Source organism: Megalobrama amblycephala, linkage group LG18 (genome assembly GCF_018812025.1).
Source record: "Megalobrama amblycephala isolate DHTTF-2021 linkage group LG18, ASM1881202v1, whole genome shotgun sequence".
NCBI lineage: Eukaryota > Metazoa > Chordata > Actinopteri > Cypriniformes > Xenocyprididae > Megalobrama > Megalobrama amblycephala.
The window spans coordinates 29,930,299-29,945,350 of NC_063061.1; the positions used below are offsets into that span (position 1 = coordinate 29,930,299).

General features: G+C 36.8%; 1 protein-coding gene across 1 annotated transcript; it reads right to left on the reverse strand.

Annotated features, from left to right (window-relative positions):
* Window positions 1-120: 120 nt before the first annotated feature.
* On the reverse strand, window positions 121-14,764 carry si:ch211-282j22.3 (ER degradation-enhancing alpha-mannosidase-like protein 3). Its single transcript, XM_048165807.1, has 20 exons — window positions 14,105-14,764; window positions 12,883-12,928; window positions 12,069-12,169; window positions 10,826-10,865; window positions 10,611-10,723; window positions 10,264-10,417; window positions 9,364-9,498; window positions 9,162-9,267; window positions 8,944-9,041; window positions 8,707-8,832; window positions 8,406-8,489; window positions 8,195-8,278; window positions 7,890-8,014; window positions 7,620-7,785; window positions 5,197-5,348; window positions 5,008-5,128; window positions 3,850-4,026; window positions 3,601-3,766; window positions 3,321-3,512; window positions 121-1,862 (listed from the first exon to the last, which is right to left on the reverse strand). The coding sequence occupies exons 1-20, from the start codon at window positions 14,248-14,250 to the stop codon at window positions 1,660-1,662; spliced, it is 2,535 nt and encodes an 844-aa protein (XP_048021764.1). The 5' UTR covers window positions 14,251-14,764; the 3' UTR covers window positions 121-1,659.
* Between the last annotated feature and the right edge of the window lie 288 nt (window positions 14,765-15,052).

Here is a 15,052-nt window from a genome sequence, read left to right on the forward strand (position 1 = left end):
TCAGTGAAAACAAATCTATTCGAAAACCCCGAGGAAAGAAATAAAAATAATATTGTACATAAAAGCATTATAAAATGAAATTATATCATTAAAAATGATATTACAGCAAAAACGACACAGTTGGGTCATAACTTGATTTTAATGGCAAGTACTAACATTTCATCAGTCAGTACAAAAACAGCTATTAAAAAGACACTATAAAAATCTCGTTCTGTCACAGCAACAGAATATATTCATCACTTTGGCCCTCAATAACAAGCATCTTCATCTCAAGTATTGTATATAAAATATCTTAAGAAATAAATATATTCCCATCTGATCTGTATTATGCCCACACAATAAAGTAAATCAGTCATAAGCCCTTTGTAAAACAAGAGGTACACAGGTTGACATCCTTTTGAAAACAGCCGTTGTAATTAAGACATGAAATGGAAAGGTTTTGGGCTGAACCGTTCTCCACATGCTATAAAGTGACAGATCGTATTAAAATAAGAGTATTAAACGTTAAGAGTTTAATTGACTATGGAGTCTGAGCTACAGTATGGCTGTGTGAAACAAACTTGAATTGCAATGAACACTCAATGCAAAAGCTACCCTAATAATTATGATTCATTTCAAATATTCTAAGACAAAGTGATATGTAGAAAGCAATAAATCTAGTGTGAGGAACACCTCCAATGTGATGGTGAAACTGCACGTGGGACAGTGGGGGTTTTCAGAAATTGCAAAATTAAGGACAAATATAAGACTAATAGTCATTTCTTTCTCCTTGCACAAAAACATGTAATTATCACTATATAATCTGTGTCCTGGGCCTTTATGACAGAAGCGTTACAACACATACTTTGCGGTAGAGGAAAGGCCAGCTCTCTCAAAAATCTTCCTTGACCAGTCTTGCATGTAGGCAGGACAAATGCGTCGGCAGCAAATATGCACACACACATACAAATACACAGATTAAGTATTGGCACATGAGGAAATGCACACTATCTGTGACATAATGATAAAGGCACTGTACATGCCTTTCACATACACACATGCAAACATGTTCAAGTCATAGTTCATTGATTTCCCTGATGTTTCTGTATTGAACACATGGTAAACTATGTCATACTGGTTCATTCTCCCTCATTTAAACATCTTCTGCAATAACTACAACACTGTTTTTTTGGGGTTTGGTCATAGGAGCCCTGTGTTATAGATGTCCTGAAGCCACTTTAATTTTGAGGATGAATTAAAAACACACAGGACTGAGAACCTGTGATCTGCTGTGAAAGAAAAAGACAAAGAAAATCATTCAAATCAAGTCTGATCCACATCGATTGGTGTGAGAGAACATCTTGTACACCTCTTTAATTCCAAAAGTGATTGCTTTTCAAATATAGACAATTGAGAAGAATCTATACCAACTACCACCACATCAGTGAGATTTGCATGTCACACCATCTCGCTCTGTGAAGATCAATATAGTTCCAACTATGCAAGATAAGACCATCTTAATGGGGGGAGACTTCTTATCCCCCGTGAGGAGATCAGATGGTACAGTTCAGGCTTAGCAGAAACACCATAGCACAGCCTGCATTTTCTGATCTGAGGTCAGTGACGGAGCAACAGCCCTGCGTTCTGCGGAGGGGACCATGGTCACGGATGATCCCGCTGTCAGGGGCTGTTCTCAGGGTCTTTCTGCGTAAAGGTGCAAGTCTTCTGGTTGTCTCCAATCAACGACGCAGCCTCGGTGTCCCTCTCTGTGGTGCTCTCGCTTTGCTCCAGCACCAGCTGGATGGTAGTGCTTTCGGTCTCACCCTCAGAAAGCTCTCCTTCCTTAGCAAGACGGAACTTAATATTTAACTTCTCAGGTTTTTCTACAAGGAAATAAAAAAAAGAATTCAAAGAAACTTGAAATTGGACTTGAAACTTGAAATTATAGCAAATGGTTTATGAAAATAATAGATGAATATAAATAAACTTTTTCAGATACAGAAATTTTACAAAAAAAAAAAAAAAAAAAAAGATTTTGTCCTTTGTTATTTGATTAACATTAAAAACACAGAAGGCAGCAAGATTATAGGACACTTTCACTTTAAGACCAAATGCACGGATCCAACATATTAATACACATAAATTGATCAAAAGTGAAAGTAAAGACACTGATAATGTTACAAAAAAGTTAATTATATTTAAGAACCATTGTTAAAGGGTTAGTTCACCCAAAAATGAAAATTCTGTCATTTATTACTCACCCTCATGTCGTTCCACACCCGTAAGACCTTCGTTCATCTTCGGAACACAAATTAAGATATTTTAGTTGAAATCCGATGACTCCGTGAGGCCTCCATAGGGAGCAATGACACTTCCTCTCTCAAGATCCATTAATGTACTAAAAACATATTTAAATCAGTTCATGTGAGTACAGTGGTTCAATATTAATATTATAAAGCGACAAGAATATTTTTGGAGCGCCAAAAGAACGACTTCTATAGTGATGACCAATTTCAAAACACTGCTTCAGGAAGCATCGGAGCATAAATGAATCAGTGTGTCGAATCTGCTGTTCGGAGCGCCAAAGTCACATGATTTCAGCCGATGGCAGTTTGACACGCGATCTGAATCATGATTCGACACACTGATTAATTTGTGCTCCGATGCTTCATGAAGCAGTGTTTTGAAATCGGCCATCACTAAATAAGTCGTTATTTGGGTTTTTTTTGCCGCACCAAAAATATTCTCGTCGCTTTATAATATTAATATTGAACCACTGTACTCACATGAACCGATTTAAATATGTTTTTAGTACCTTTATGGATCTTGAGAGAGGAAATGTCATTGCTCCCTATGAAGGCCTCACTGAGCCATCGGATTTCAACTAAAATATCTTAATTTATGTTCCGAAGATTAATGAAGGTCTTACGGGTGTGGAACGGCATGAGGGTAAGTGATAAATGACAGAATTTTCATTTTTGGGTGAACTAACCCTTTAATAATTGAGCCCCCATAATAACTGATAATTGCAAATCAGCATATTAGAATAATTTGTGAAGGATCGTGTGACTATGAAGACTGGAGTAATGATGCTGAAAATTCGGCTTTGCCATCACAGGAATAAATCGCATTTTAATATATATTAAAATAAAGTTATTTTAAATTATAATATTATTTCACAATATTTCTGTTTTTAAAATCTAAATTCAAATAAATAAAAAAATAAAAATCAAGCTAACAAATTTATCACTCACCGTCTCTTTGTTACTAATAAGTGCCACCAATGACTGCCTGCACTATTTCAGAGAAAAATGTTCAGTAGTTTTAATCTGATCAAATACCTTTTCCCAGTTGTTTCTCTTTGGGGAGCAGGAGGACATCCACGTTGTGATGTTCTTGCAGAGCAGCAGTGAGTGTAGCTCCCTCTTTGCTGAAGAGGAACACCAGGGGAACCGTGATGTCATCTGTAGGTTCTCCATCTCCAACCATCTGGAACAGTGGCGTCTCAGCACTGCTGCTCCCCTCTCTGTGATCTGTGAGAACATTCAAAACCTAAGGGTCCACATTCTGAGACAGTGCAGAGAAATCATGTGTGGCAAGTAATATTACACTAGATCTCACCAATGAAGATGACTCCAATGGCTCCTGCTTCCTGCAGGCGCCGAGCTTTAGCAGCAAACATGCAGTCTCCTCTCAATGCCAGTGCTATGTGTCCCTGCAGCTCTACTGCATTCTCAATGGGACCACACGCCATGTAAGGAACACTCTTCACAATACTACCTTTCACCTTTGAGAAAGTCAGAGAGGCGACAATGATTAATTGTGTTAAATGAATGACATGAGGTCAAGAAGTTTCCATACGAAGCTTACCCCATGCTCTTGTTTGGTAAGATCCATTCCAAACTTTGCAGGACCAGCCGTAAGGACTGTTCGACCCAAAAATGGAGGGGAAATGAGCTGCACAATCAGTGGCACCACTTCTTCATGCTCAGGGGTTTGGCTCACCTCAGCAACCAGCTTCAACTTGAACACACCCTTCTGAGAGTCCTATGGAAATCACAGATTGTCACAGTGTTGTTATTGTTAACTAAAACTATTAAAAATCATTTTACTTAATCAAGATAATGGTGAAATAAAATAAAAAAAATATATAAATATTAAATTACAAACAAAATTGGAAATGTTGCCATAACTGAAAAATAACTGAAAAATAACTGAAAAAAAAAAAAAAAAAAAAAAAAAAAAAAAAAAAAAATAATATATATATATATATATATATATATATATATATATATATATATATATATATATATATATATATATATATATATATATATACACACACACCCACCCAGTCAAAAGTTTGGAATCGTTAAGATTGAATGTTTTTAAAAGAAGTTTCATCTGCTCACCAAGGCTGCATTTATTTAAATAAAGATTCAGTAAAAACAGTAATATTGTGAAATATTATTACAATTTAAAAATAACTGTTTTCTGTTTGAATATATTTTATAAAGTAATTTATTCCTGTGATCAAAGCTGAATTTTCAGCATCATTACTCCAGTCTTCAGTGTCACATGATCCTTCAGAAATCATTCTAATATGCTGATCTGCTGCTAGATTTTATTAATACACTAAAACAAATTATTCCCACTTATAGCTAGTAAATTTCACAAATAATTACAAAGAAACAAAAAGTAACACATTGAATTTAATGTGAAATTTTGAGGTAGAAAGACTGAAAATTATTTTCTTGTAAAACATACTCCAAAAATTTCACTTTGAATTTTTTTTTTTTTTTTTTTTTTTTTTTACAGTGTACTAAAATTACTAAAACAAAAATTAAAGCTAAATAGAACTATAAAAAAATTATAAAAATGTCATTAAAAAAAAAGAATTCTGTCAACAACAAAAAAATGAAAACTGAAAATATAAAAATAAAAGCTAATTCAAAACATTAATAAATACTACAATGGTATATAAATAACTGATTGGTCTACTGAAACGAATAACTCTTGCAGATTCACCTGAGATGCTGAGCCTTGGCTTGCGGAGATCAGCTCAGTGAGAGGCGTAAGAGAGATGCCCATGCTTTTCAGAAACTCGACTGGCTCCAGGCCAGTGTCATGAAGAGGCAGTTCAATCCCCCTGTGATGAAGAAAAAGAGGAGTTAGGCTCATTTTCTTGTCCATGTAAACCTGTAGCATATGACCCACCTAACAGATGAGGCCTGCTGGGCTCTTCCCACACCGGTGAGGTATTTATAGCCGTCTCTGATAGTCTTGGCGAAGGTGGGGTTGTTAGGGAACAGGGTTTGAGCACTGGGGCATGAGTATGAAAACAAATCATCTTCATGAGCTTGAGGTTCCTGAAAGATACACAATGATGTTGTGACATATTAGTTACTAACTATGATGGAAACACATTTACCAAATAAATTCCTTGATGTGCCACAAAAAAAACTTTGCTTCAAAAGATCATGTGATTGCATACTTGGCAAATCTCAATGCACACCTGTCACCATCTCAAATGTTGTTTTAGTCATTCTGAAATGCCTGAGCCAAAGTCTGTCATCAAAATAATTTTGTTTAATTACCTCTCAGACCTGTCTCACAAGATCGCATTCCCAAACATTAGGCATCTGAAGTTTCGAACGCAAGTAACTTGTCTTTTGAAAATCACATGTTACAAAAACAGCCTTCTTCCACCTCAGAAACATCGCTAAGCCACGTAAACTCACAAAACTCTGGGCTTCTGGTTGAACCTAGGATATCTAAAGCCTGGGATACACTGCAAGATTTTAGCAATCCTATAAGATCATTACAAATCACACTGTGCGACAGGGATCTATTAAACTTGGGTGCGACATACATATAGACTGTACGATGATAACACCTCTTGACTCGTAGGCTACGATGCAAGTTTCCATAGAAGAATAAAACAAAAAGATCATGCTGAATCACACTTTGGCAGTTGCAGTTTTTGTGTGCGCTGAAAAAAGGGGAAGCGGTGAAAGAACAAGGGAAAAGAGCTTGAGGTAAGCAGTTTTAAGTTTTAATGCCATGTCACGTTGATTTCATGTCAGGTTGTAGCAGCAAACACATTGTGCAATGATCATGCTGAATTTCTAACACTGTCAGAAAATTACATTGGCCATCTTTGGTCTCAAGACCAGGAAAACGGCCGTCTTTGAACCTCTCTCACTGTTCGACATAGGACCACTGATTAAGAGCCATGATCACAGAAATCACCACGATTGTTTCACGATGGCAGTCTTTCATCTGGGACAACCAAAAATCGCGCAGTGTGTCCCGGGCTTAAGTCTACTAAAGGAGGGAGAGCATTTTCACATTTAACTGAATTGAATTTACACTTGTCTAGTTTCCTTGGGAATGCATCTCAGACCATGTCTTGAAGTGGTTTGAGCAGTCGGATTTAAATCTGTCTTGAAAGCATTTCAGAGGGCATTTACTCATGATTGGATAGCTATCGGATCAGAGAAAATGCATGAAGTGACCAGGTGTTAAAGGTGCCCTCGAATGAAAAATTGAATTTATCTTGGCATAGTCAAATAACAAGAGTTCAGTACATGGAAATGACATACAGTGAGTCTCAAACTCCATTGTTTCCTCCTTCTTATATAAATCTCATTTGTTTAAAAGACCTCAGAAGAACAGGCGAATCTCAACCTAACACCGACTGTTACGTAACAGTCGGGGTGTACGCCCCCAATATTTGCATATGCCAGCCCATGTTCCCAACATTATGAAAGGCATTAGACAAGAGCAGAACGTCTGGATCTGTGCAGAGCTGAATCAACAGACTAGGTAAGCAAGCAAGGACAATAGCAAAAACTGGCAGATGGAGCAATAATAACTGACATGATCCATGATATCATGATATTTTTAGTGATATTTGTAAATTGTCTTTCTAAATGTTTCGTTAGCATGTTGCTAATGTACTGTTACATATGGTTAAAGTTACCATCGTTTCTTACTGTATTCACGGAGACAAGAGCCGTCGCTATTTTCATTTTTAAACACTTGCAGTCTGTATAATGCATAAACACAACTTCATTCTTTATAAATCTCACCAACAGTGTAGCATTAGCCATTAGCCACGGAGCATAGCCTCAAACTCATTCAGAATCAAATGTAAACAATATAACAGTATACAATACTCACATAATCCGAAGCATGCATGCCGCATGCATGACGAACACTTTGTAAAGATCCATTTTGAGGGTTATATTAGCTGTGTAAACTTTGTTTATGCACTGTTCAAGGCAAGCGCGAGCTCCGTGGGCGGAGAGCACGAGAATTAAAGGGCCAGTAGCCCTGAATCGGCTCATTTATAATGATGCCCCAAAATAGGCAGTTAAAAAAATGAATTTAAAAAAATCTATGGGGTATTTTGAGCTGAAACTTCACAGACACATTCAGGGGACACCTTAGATTTATATTACATCTTTTTAAAAAAAAGTTCTAGGGCACCTTTAACAGACCCTATGAAACAACAAGAGTCCTTAAGAGATTTTTCGGATCCATAAAAACTCTTGTTCCTATGACTGACCCCCAAATGATGATCTAGACAGAACATCAATTTGCAGTGTCGTTCGTGAAAAAAGTTGAGCTCTTACCGTGTTGTTAGTATGGCAGGAGGGCTGGGTCGTAGATAGAGACACTGGGAGCAAATGAGCCTCAGTAGTGAAAATATAGTCATCAATGTCTATGGGCAACTGACTCTTTTCTGAGAAGAGCAGGTAGAGATACTTAAACATCTCAGCCAGGAAGAAGGAATCCATCCTTGAAAAAATAAACAAACATACAAATAATTGTACTACAACTGTATCACTACTGATTTACCCTTTAAAATGAATCTAGATAAAGACGACTAATAGGGCTCCCACCTGTCCTCATGCGTTCCTGTCCTCACATCCTGCACGGCAGCGAAACCGCAGGGGACCCGAGCGTGAGCATTCAGCTTCTCCACTATAGACTGGCCCACTTTCAAGTAGTACGGATCACCTGTGGCCTAGAAATGAGGTGGAAAATGTTATGTATTGTAATAAAACTGAAGGCAGACAAAATAACTAGTTTGACAAGACAGTCCTTAAAGCTCTGTTCACACTGACCATGAATAAATCTGCACTGTTGGTTGCTAGCATGCACTCTTATTCAACTGTTGTATTCAACTATCAGCTGGTATACTTACTTTGTAAAGGAAATATGTGCTCTCAGCAAACTCCGGTCTCAGCGGGTGCTGCCCCCAGTGAACTCTGAACTCGGTGGTAAAGGCCTGTTAGACATATGTAAAGACATATGTAGGATTAGTATTGAAAAATACAATAATATTAGGCTGTGATGTCTGTAGATTGAGGATGTTTAGGTTTAAGTGACTTGTAATGCAATCAATCATTAATTACCTCAGGGAGAAAATTGTGCTGTTTAGTCACTTGGTACAGCATCTCATGTGTCTCTATGGCAGGTTTCAAATCTCCTCTCAGAACCTGAAAGATATTTTGATATATGATTAAAATTTTCACTTTAAAATTAGTTTTTTGTGCTTTTCCCTTTGCAGTGAGTTGTAACCCAAGTCTAAATGTCAGCCAATGGCTTTGTGTTGAGAACATTTACTAAGCATATATATTACAGACTGATCCTGTAAATTCATCAATATCTCTATTTTATCAGGGAACGTGAAATAAAAAGGATGAAAAAGTGAACCTGTAGTCCAGGGAAGAAGGCGAGCAAGGAATCCATCCAGCTGCGCACATTTACGGTGGGGTTGTGCATGTGCACATTGAGCAGCAGAGGAGGCTGGCTGATGTACTTCATAATGGCACTGTAGTGCTGTCACAATAAACAAAGACAAAGTCACATGTGCAGATAATGGATGTAATAAAACAAGCTCTGTTTGACTAATAGAGGTTTGATTATTTCTGAAGAATAAAGAGTCCTTACTGTGTTGAATCTCTCAAGGTACACCTTGTCCCCGAGAAGAATATAAGCTTTCATCAAGTATTCATAATAAGAGTCGATTCCAGCGCCAACACCGCTATCTGTCATGAGAAGCAGAGAAGGTACGGATGTGAAAACCGTCTCTATAAGAGAGGTAGGATTAGATGTGTTCAAGTGGCCGTGTAGGGGGTTTTACTGTGTGAATGAAGTGACAACCTTACCCCTGCGAACCCAGTCTCCATTGTGGATGTTGATCACGGTGCCGACAAGGTCACTTCCTCTTTGCCTCTTTTCCCAGAGGACGTCCATAGCTTTCCTAGCGTGTTCCTTCATAGATGCAGGTTGAACAACTTCTTAAGACACACTTCTCACTGTCTGGGTCTTGATCTGTTATTGGTTAAAAAAAAACTGTTGGATGTTTACCTCAAATATTGTGTCCCCAGACAGTCGGCTGAGAGCTGCAAACTCCAAAATCATGGTCCCAGCGCAAGCAGTGCAAGTGTCTGACTCAGTGCCTGTACGAGAAAGGGGATTGACGACTCCATAGCGCAAGTTTACCTGAGGAGAAAAATTAAAATGCAAACAAAAAAATGTTTAAAAGAAATTTCAGGTCAGGTTATAAAACAATACGGAATCTTTCTCATGTAGCATTTGTATATCAATATCAACAAACTGTTGTCAGGAGTTAAAAATGCCGAAAGGTTACTAGTGTAAATGGGTCCGTCACATTCCATTCCAAAATTAAACTTTTTTTTAATTTTTTTTATTTTGCATAGTGGTTAAACATATTCCCCCCAAATTGTACTTCTGCATTTTTGCATTGAATTGTTAAATCGACAGAGGGGTGGCGCCAAAATTAAAGGTGCATTATGGGTATTGAAGTTTTTGGCAAAAGGAAATGCCACAGCCCTTTTTCTCTAGTCATGTCCCTAGTGATAACTTTAGTTACAGTATAACTTTATTTGTAGTATTTCTTTGTCAAGGAATGTATGATCTTTGTATAATATCAATCTTTAAATGCAATATATTTAAAGTGTACCTAAAGTATACTTGCTAATATATATATATATATATATATATATATATATATATATATATATATATATATATATATATATATATATATATATATATATATATATATATATATATATATATATATTATACACACAGAGACATACAGTCTTAAAACAAATACAGTCTGTTAAACAACTGTACAATCCATTGAACGCACTGTATTCTATTCCTCACAGCCTCATTTTCATTCTGGTCAAAAATTAAATAAGTCACTCTGCTGCCAACAGTCAACGGTGGTGGAGTTACCCGAGGATAAGGAAGGCCACTGGTGGTGTTAAAGGCAGGCAGGAGGCGGTAACCCAGTTCTTTGGCCATGTGTAGCAGTTCATCTCTGTACCACTGCATCCTCTCTCCACGCTGCTTAAGAACATCTGCCATCACATGTGCACCCAACAAGCCACTGGAAGAACAGGGAGAGGATTCATCAATAATTCACTTCAAGATGGGAAGCCTATGAGAATATAGCCTGAAAACCTTATATTATTTATATATTCCTGATTAACTTTTAAATTATTTGAAAATACACAAAGTGTTATAAATGAGGAAAAAAAAGATAAACATATCCAAAGCTATAGAACCATTGTGATCCGTACCCCAACACACGGATATTGGTTTCAAAGACAGAGACAACTATGTCATTGTCCAGTCTGACATCTCTCACTGTCTTCCTCACAGCCTCCTCAAACTCATCCAGTTTGTTTAACAACTGCTCAAAACACACGAAACAACAGTTTAGAAGCAACCATTAATAAACAGCATTATGTTAATTTTGTTTTACATCCATCAAATTAGATAAGATTTAACTCACCACAAGGGTATCTAAACTATCTATTAATGTTAGAGAGAACCTGTAAAGAGAGAAAGAGAGGTTGTTATTAAAGTCACCATGAAATCAAAAATCAAAATGGACGACTTTTTTTTTTTTTATGGATTATTACACTATTAATCATAAATGACTTATCTGTGCACATTAGGGGTGTAACTGTACTCAGAAGTCATGGTTCGGTACGTACCTTGGTTTTGGGGTCACGGTTCAGTATGAGTTCAATGCAACAGGAAAAAGCAACAAATCCTCAATGCTAGGTAGTGTACCCGATACCAAGTCGGTACTGAAATTTTAAAAATGTGACACTTTGAGCGGATTCGTAAACACCTCTGATTGGCAATTGCGTTCACGCGCTCTTCAGATATGTCTGTGATTGGCTACAGTGATCAACGCTTCAAAAACATGTTGTAAATAGACATCAATTATGCTCTTTGTGTACATTCACAATAAAAACTAAACATTAAGCTTTTGTAAAATAAAGAAAACAAACAGGATGCTACTTTCTGCCATTCTGGTTTCCTTTCCAAGAAGTTAGTGGAGCGCGTCACAAAAATCTATCAAAACTCAATGTATAGGCTTCTAGCAAGGTCTTGCATGTTTTAGGTTGGTGCATAGATCGTCTCTTCTTCTGCTGCTCTTTTTCCTGTTGTGGTGGTTAGCAAACAGCGTTGCAATATCGTGCACACCCCTTTCTGGATTGGAGTGTGGATCGCCAGTGACTGACTGTATTCGTCATCTGACTGAATGCACTGAATTTTAATCTGTGTGCCCTCGTAATCCAAATAACCTCCCCTCCCTCTTGCGGTGACATATCATCTCTTCTCTAATAATGTGTTTACTGCTGTGAGCGGGACAACCCGTCACTCCCATGAGATCACAGCAATAGCACACCACAACCATCCAATCAATTCCCAATTAACAAAATCGAGTTCCGCCCTACATTTTTTCTTTTTCGAGAATATGTTTAAAAAACTATTGTAACTTCCGTTTCTGTTAATGTCCCAAGGAATCAACACAGAACTCTTTATTGAAAACTGATCCAAGACATTTCAGATGTCCCATAAATGTTTATATCAATTTATGCAACTAAATATAGTAGTACATATATATCATTTTCAGTCATATTTTGAGAATCTAAAGTAACATAATTACAAGGTTTATGTGTGGCAAATATGAAATGAAGGTAAATTTAAAAAATGGACTAAAATAGGTGAGCTTGACTCACTTTCCCAGAGAGTCATCGATGTCCCCTCGATTGGGTTCCAGCCCTCTCACCCTCCCTCTACAGCTGAGGGGCATCAACTCATCTGCTGGGTAGGCGTAGTCCTGACACAGAATGGAAGAAAGAATTACACATAGTATATTTCAAAAGAAATAACAGATCTTAAAATCTTAACCAATAACAGATGCATTCATTTCCATGACAAACAAATGGAATAGAGGCACAGGTACACAGTTTAGGGTTGTCAAAAGTACCAACTTCGGTACCAAGTCGGTACTGAAATTTATATAAAAAAAAAAAAAAAAAAAAAAAAAATGATGATACCAGCATTTCCCCCTAGCATATTGAACGCTGTTGAGTTGGATTCTCAAACACCTCTGATTGGCCATTGTATTCACACACTCAGATATGTCTGTGATTGGCTACAATGATCAATGCTTCAAAAACTTGTTGTAAATAGACATCAATGACGCTCTTCACCAAGCGCTTACACAGATACACACATGAGCGTGTGAAAGCAGGCGTCTATCAGAAGAACCATCTAGGCAATAACAGACATATCCGTTGAGTGTGTGAACACAATGGCCAATCAGAGGTGCTTGAGAATCCAGAGCAACAGCGCTCAAAATGCTAGGGGAAAATGCTGGTATCGATACATTTTTTTAAATTTCAGTACTTTTGACAACCCTACTGCAGTTAAGATTTATTTAACAACAATTACTTCTAATACCAATTATTTAGGTCCAATAAATACAAAAGAAAAAAAAATCTTAACTAATTCTGAATTATAGACAGTGGGATCTGGGAATTTACTCACCATGTAACTGTTATAGGCGTGATCAAACATCTCTAGAATTTGTTCCCTAAAACAAACAAACAAAATTGAGTGAGCGGCTGCCCTCTTTTATATCACAGTGGGAAAAAAGCTATAGAATCTCAATTCAACTGCTACGTTAACTGTTGCTAAAGTCACCAAAATTTGCCTTTTAAGATATATCTTCCACATCTACATTAGAAAAAAAAAAAAAAATTATATCACTGCTGTTATATGTGATGTCTATACGTATATAGATAGATATTGATGCATATATAGGTAAATAGTATGTGGTCAGTAAGGATTAAAAAAAAATTATTCAGAAAGGATGCATTAAACTGATCAAAAGTGACAGTAAAGACATTTATATTGTTGAGAAAAGATTTCTAAACCATCTTCTCATCAAAGAATTCTCAAAAAAAGAAAATATCATTGTTTTCACAAAAATATTAAGCAGCAACTGTTTTCAACATTAATAATAAAAAAAATTTCTGGAGCAGCAAATCAGCATAATAAAATGATTTCTGAAAGATCATGTGACACTTAAGACTGAAGTAATTGTGAAATGAAAATTCAGCTTTGCCATCACAGGAATAAATTTTTTTATATATATATATCCCAATATGAAATATATGGAACCCAATAAACATATCAAATGTCCTCTACTGACTGTCCACACCCTGTCTCTGTGAAAAAGTATGATATCTTGGTTAGAGACAGTCCACATCTCAGCGGTTTAAAACATGAATTGGCTGAATCATTACACTGAGAAACCAAAACCTCAAGAGTCAAGAATCAGTTAAGCTGAAGTAACCATTTTGTCAACATCTCAGTGCTTTGTGTCTGAAGCAATCTTCTTCTAGTTCAAACAGAGAACCACTGAAACAATGAGGTCACGTATGGATGTACAAGAGCAAGAACGAGTAATTGGTGTACTAACATCATTAGTGTCAGACAAAACCAAAATGACATGGAATTAAAGTACAGGTAATGTTTACCATTACATAAAGCATTACAGTGTGTCATCATACTAAGGCATTCATAATTTGAGTATACAGCAATAACAATGTTTTCCTAATGGGTTTGAATCAGTCAAATATAAAATATACAATCTTAAATGTACACATACCAGTGGTACAATCAACATCTTTATCATATGACCTATTATCAATCATCAAAATAACCATGTAAAATCACGTCACACAGTACATGCAGTTAAACTCACCTGATTTTGGACTTTTCCTCTGCTGTCATGGCCTGTCCATCTTGACCAGTGACTCCAATCAAAAGGCAGGAGAAGATCACAGCAGCCAGAGCCATGATAAACCCACCACAACTGTGTGTTTCTCTTCTGGTCCAGTTTACCCCCATTTTAAGAGGTATTTTCTTGACGATCTGCTCTTTTAAAATGTATCTAACCCCTCAAGTACAGTAACAACCGCCTGACTCTAGAGGCCTGTCAATCTTTAATCACTTTTTTTTATCTTGTCCTATGCAGTTCGTTAACATTAGTTGATTTACCATACCTGCCTAAATGGTCGCATTTAATAACCGTCAGAAACAAAGTGAATCAAGTGAATTACTTTGGATAAAAGCGTCTGACAGTTTCTTTATTTATAACAAGCAGATTGTGTACCTGTCGAGCTAACGACGGCTAACTAGCAAACTTCCCCATTAATGTATTTCCCAGCACTGCTTTTGATCTCGTTAGTCCCTCTTGATATTTCTGGACATATATCCTGTCGAACTGACTGCGTCCAGCTCCTAATAATCTCCATCCTATCTTGATTTAGCCCCTCATTTCGCTGAGTTTGATTTAGCCGACTGATGATCAGCCTCATCGGGGCGCGAGCTGATGATTTCATCACCAAGAGCCACCGGACACAGCATTCTGTAAAGGCGGATATTTATTCACTCCAGTGTATTTAAAAACACAATCGATGAATTTGAAGTGGTTATAAAGCTTGTCTCATTTTATTTTTACCTTAAACGGGTTAAAAATATACCTATGAAATATTTAATACAAATACACAAACCATTTGTATTTGTAAACCCCGTATTTGACATGGCTTTATACATGTAGAATTGCATTTTAAAAGTAATTTAGAGTGATATGAAATTTTAAACGAGTTATTTGATCATTTCCGCATCGCAAAACAGGTTGGAGAGAGGA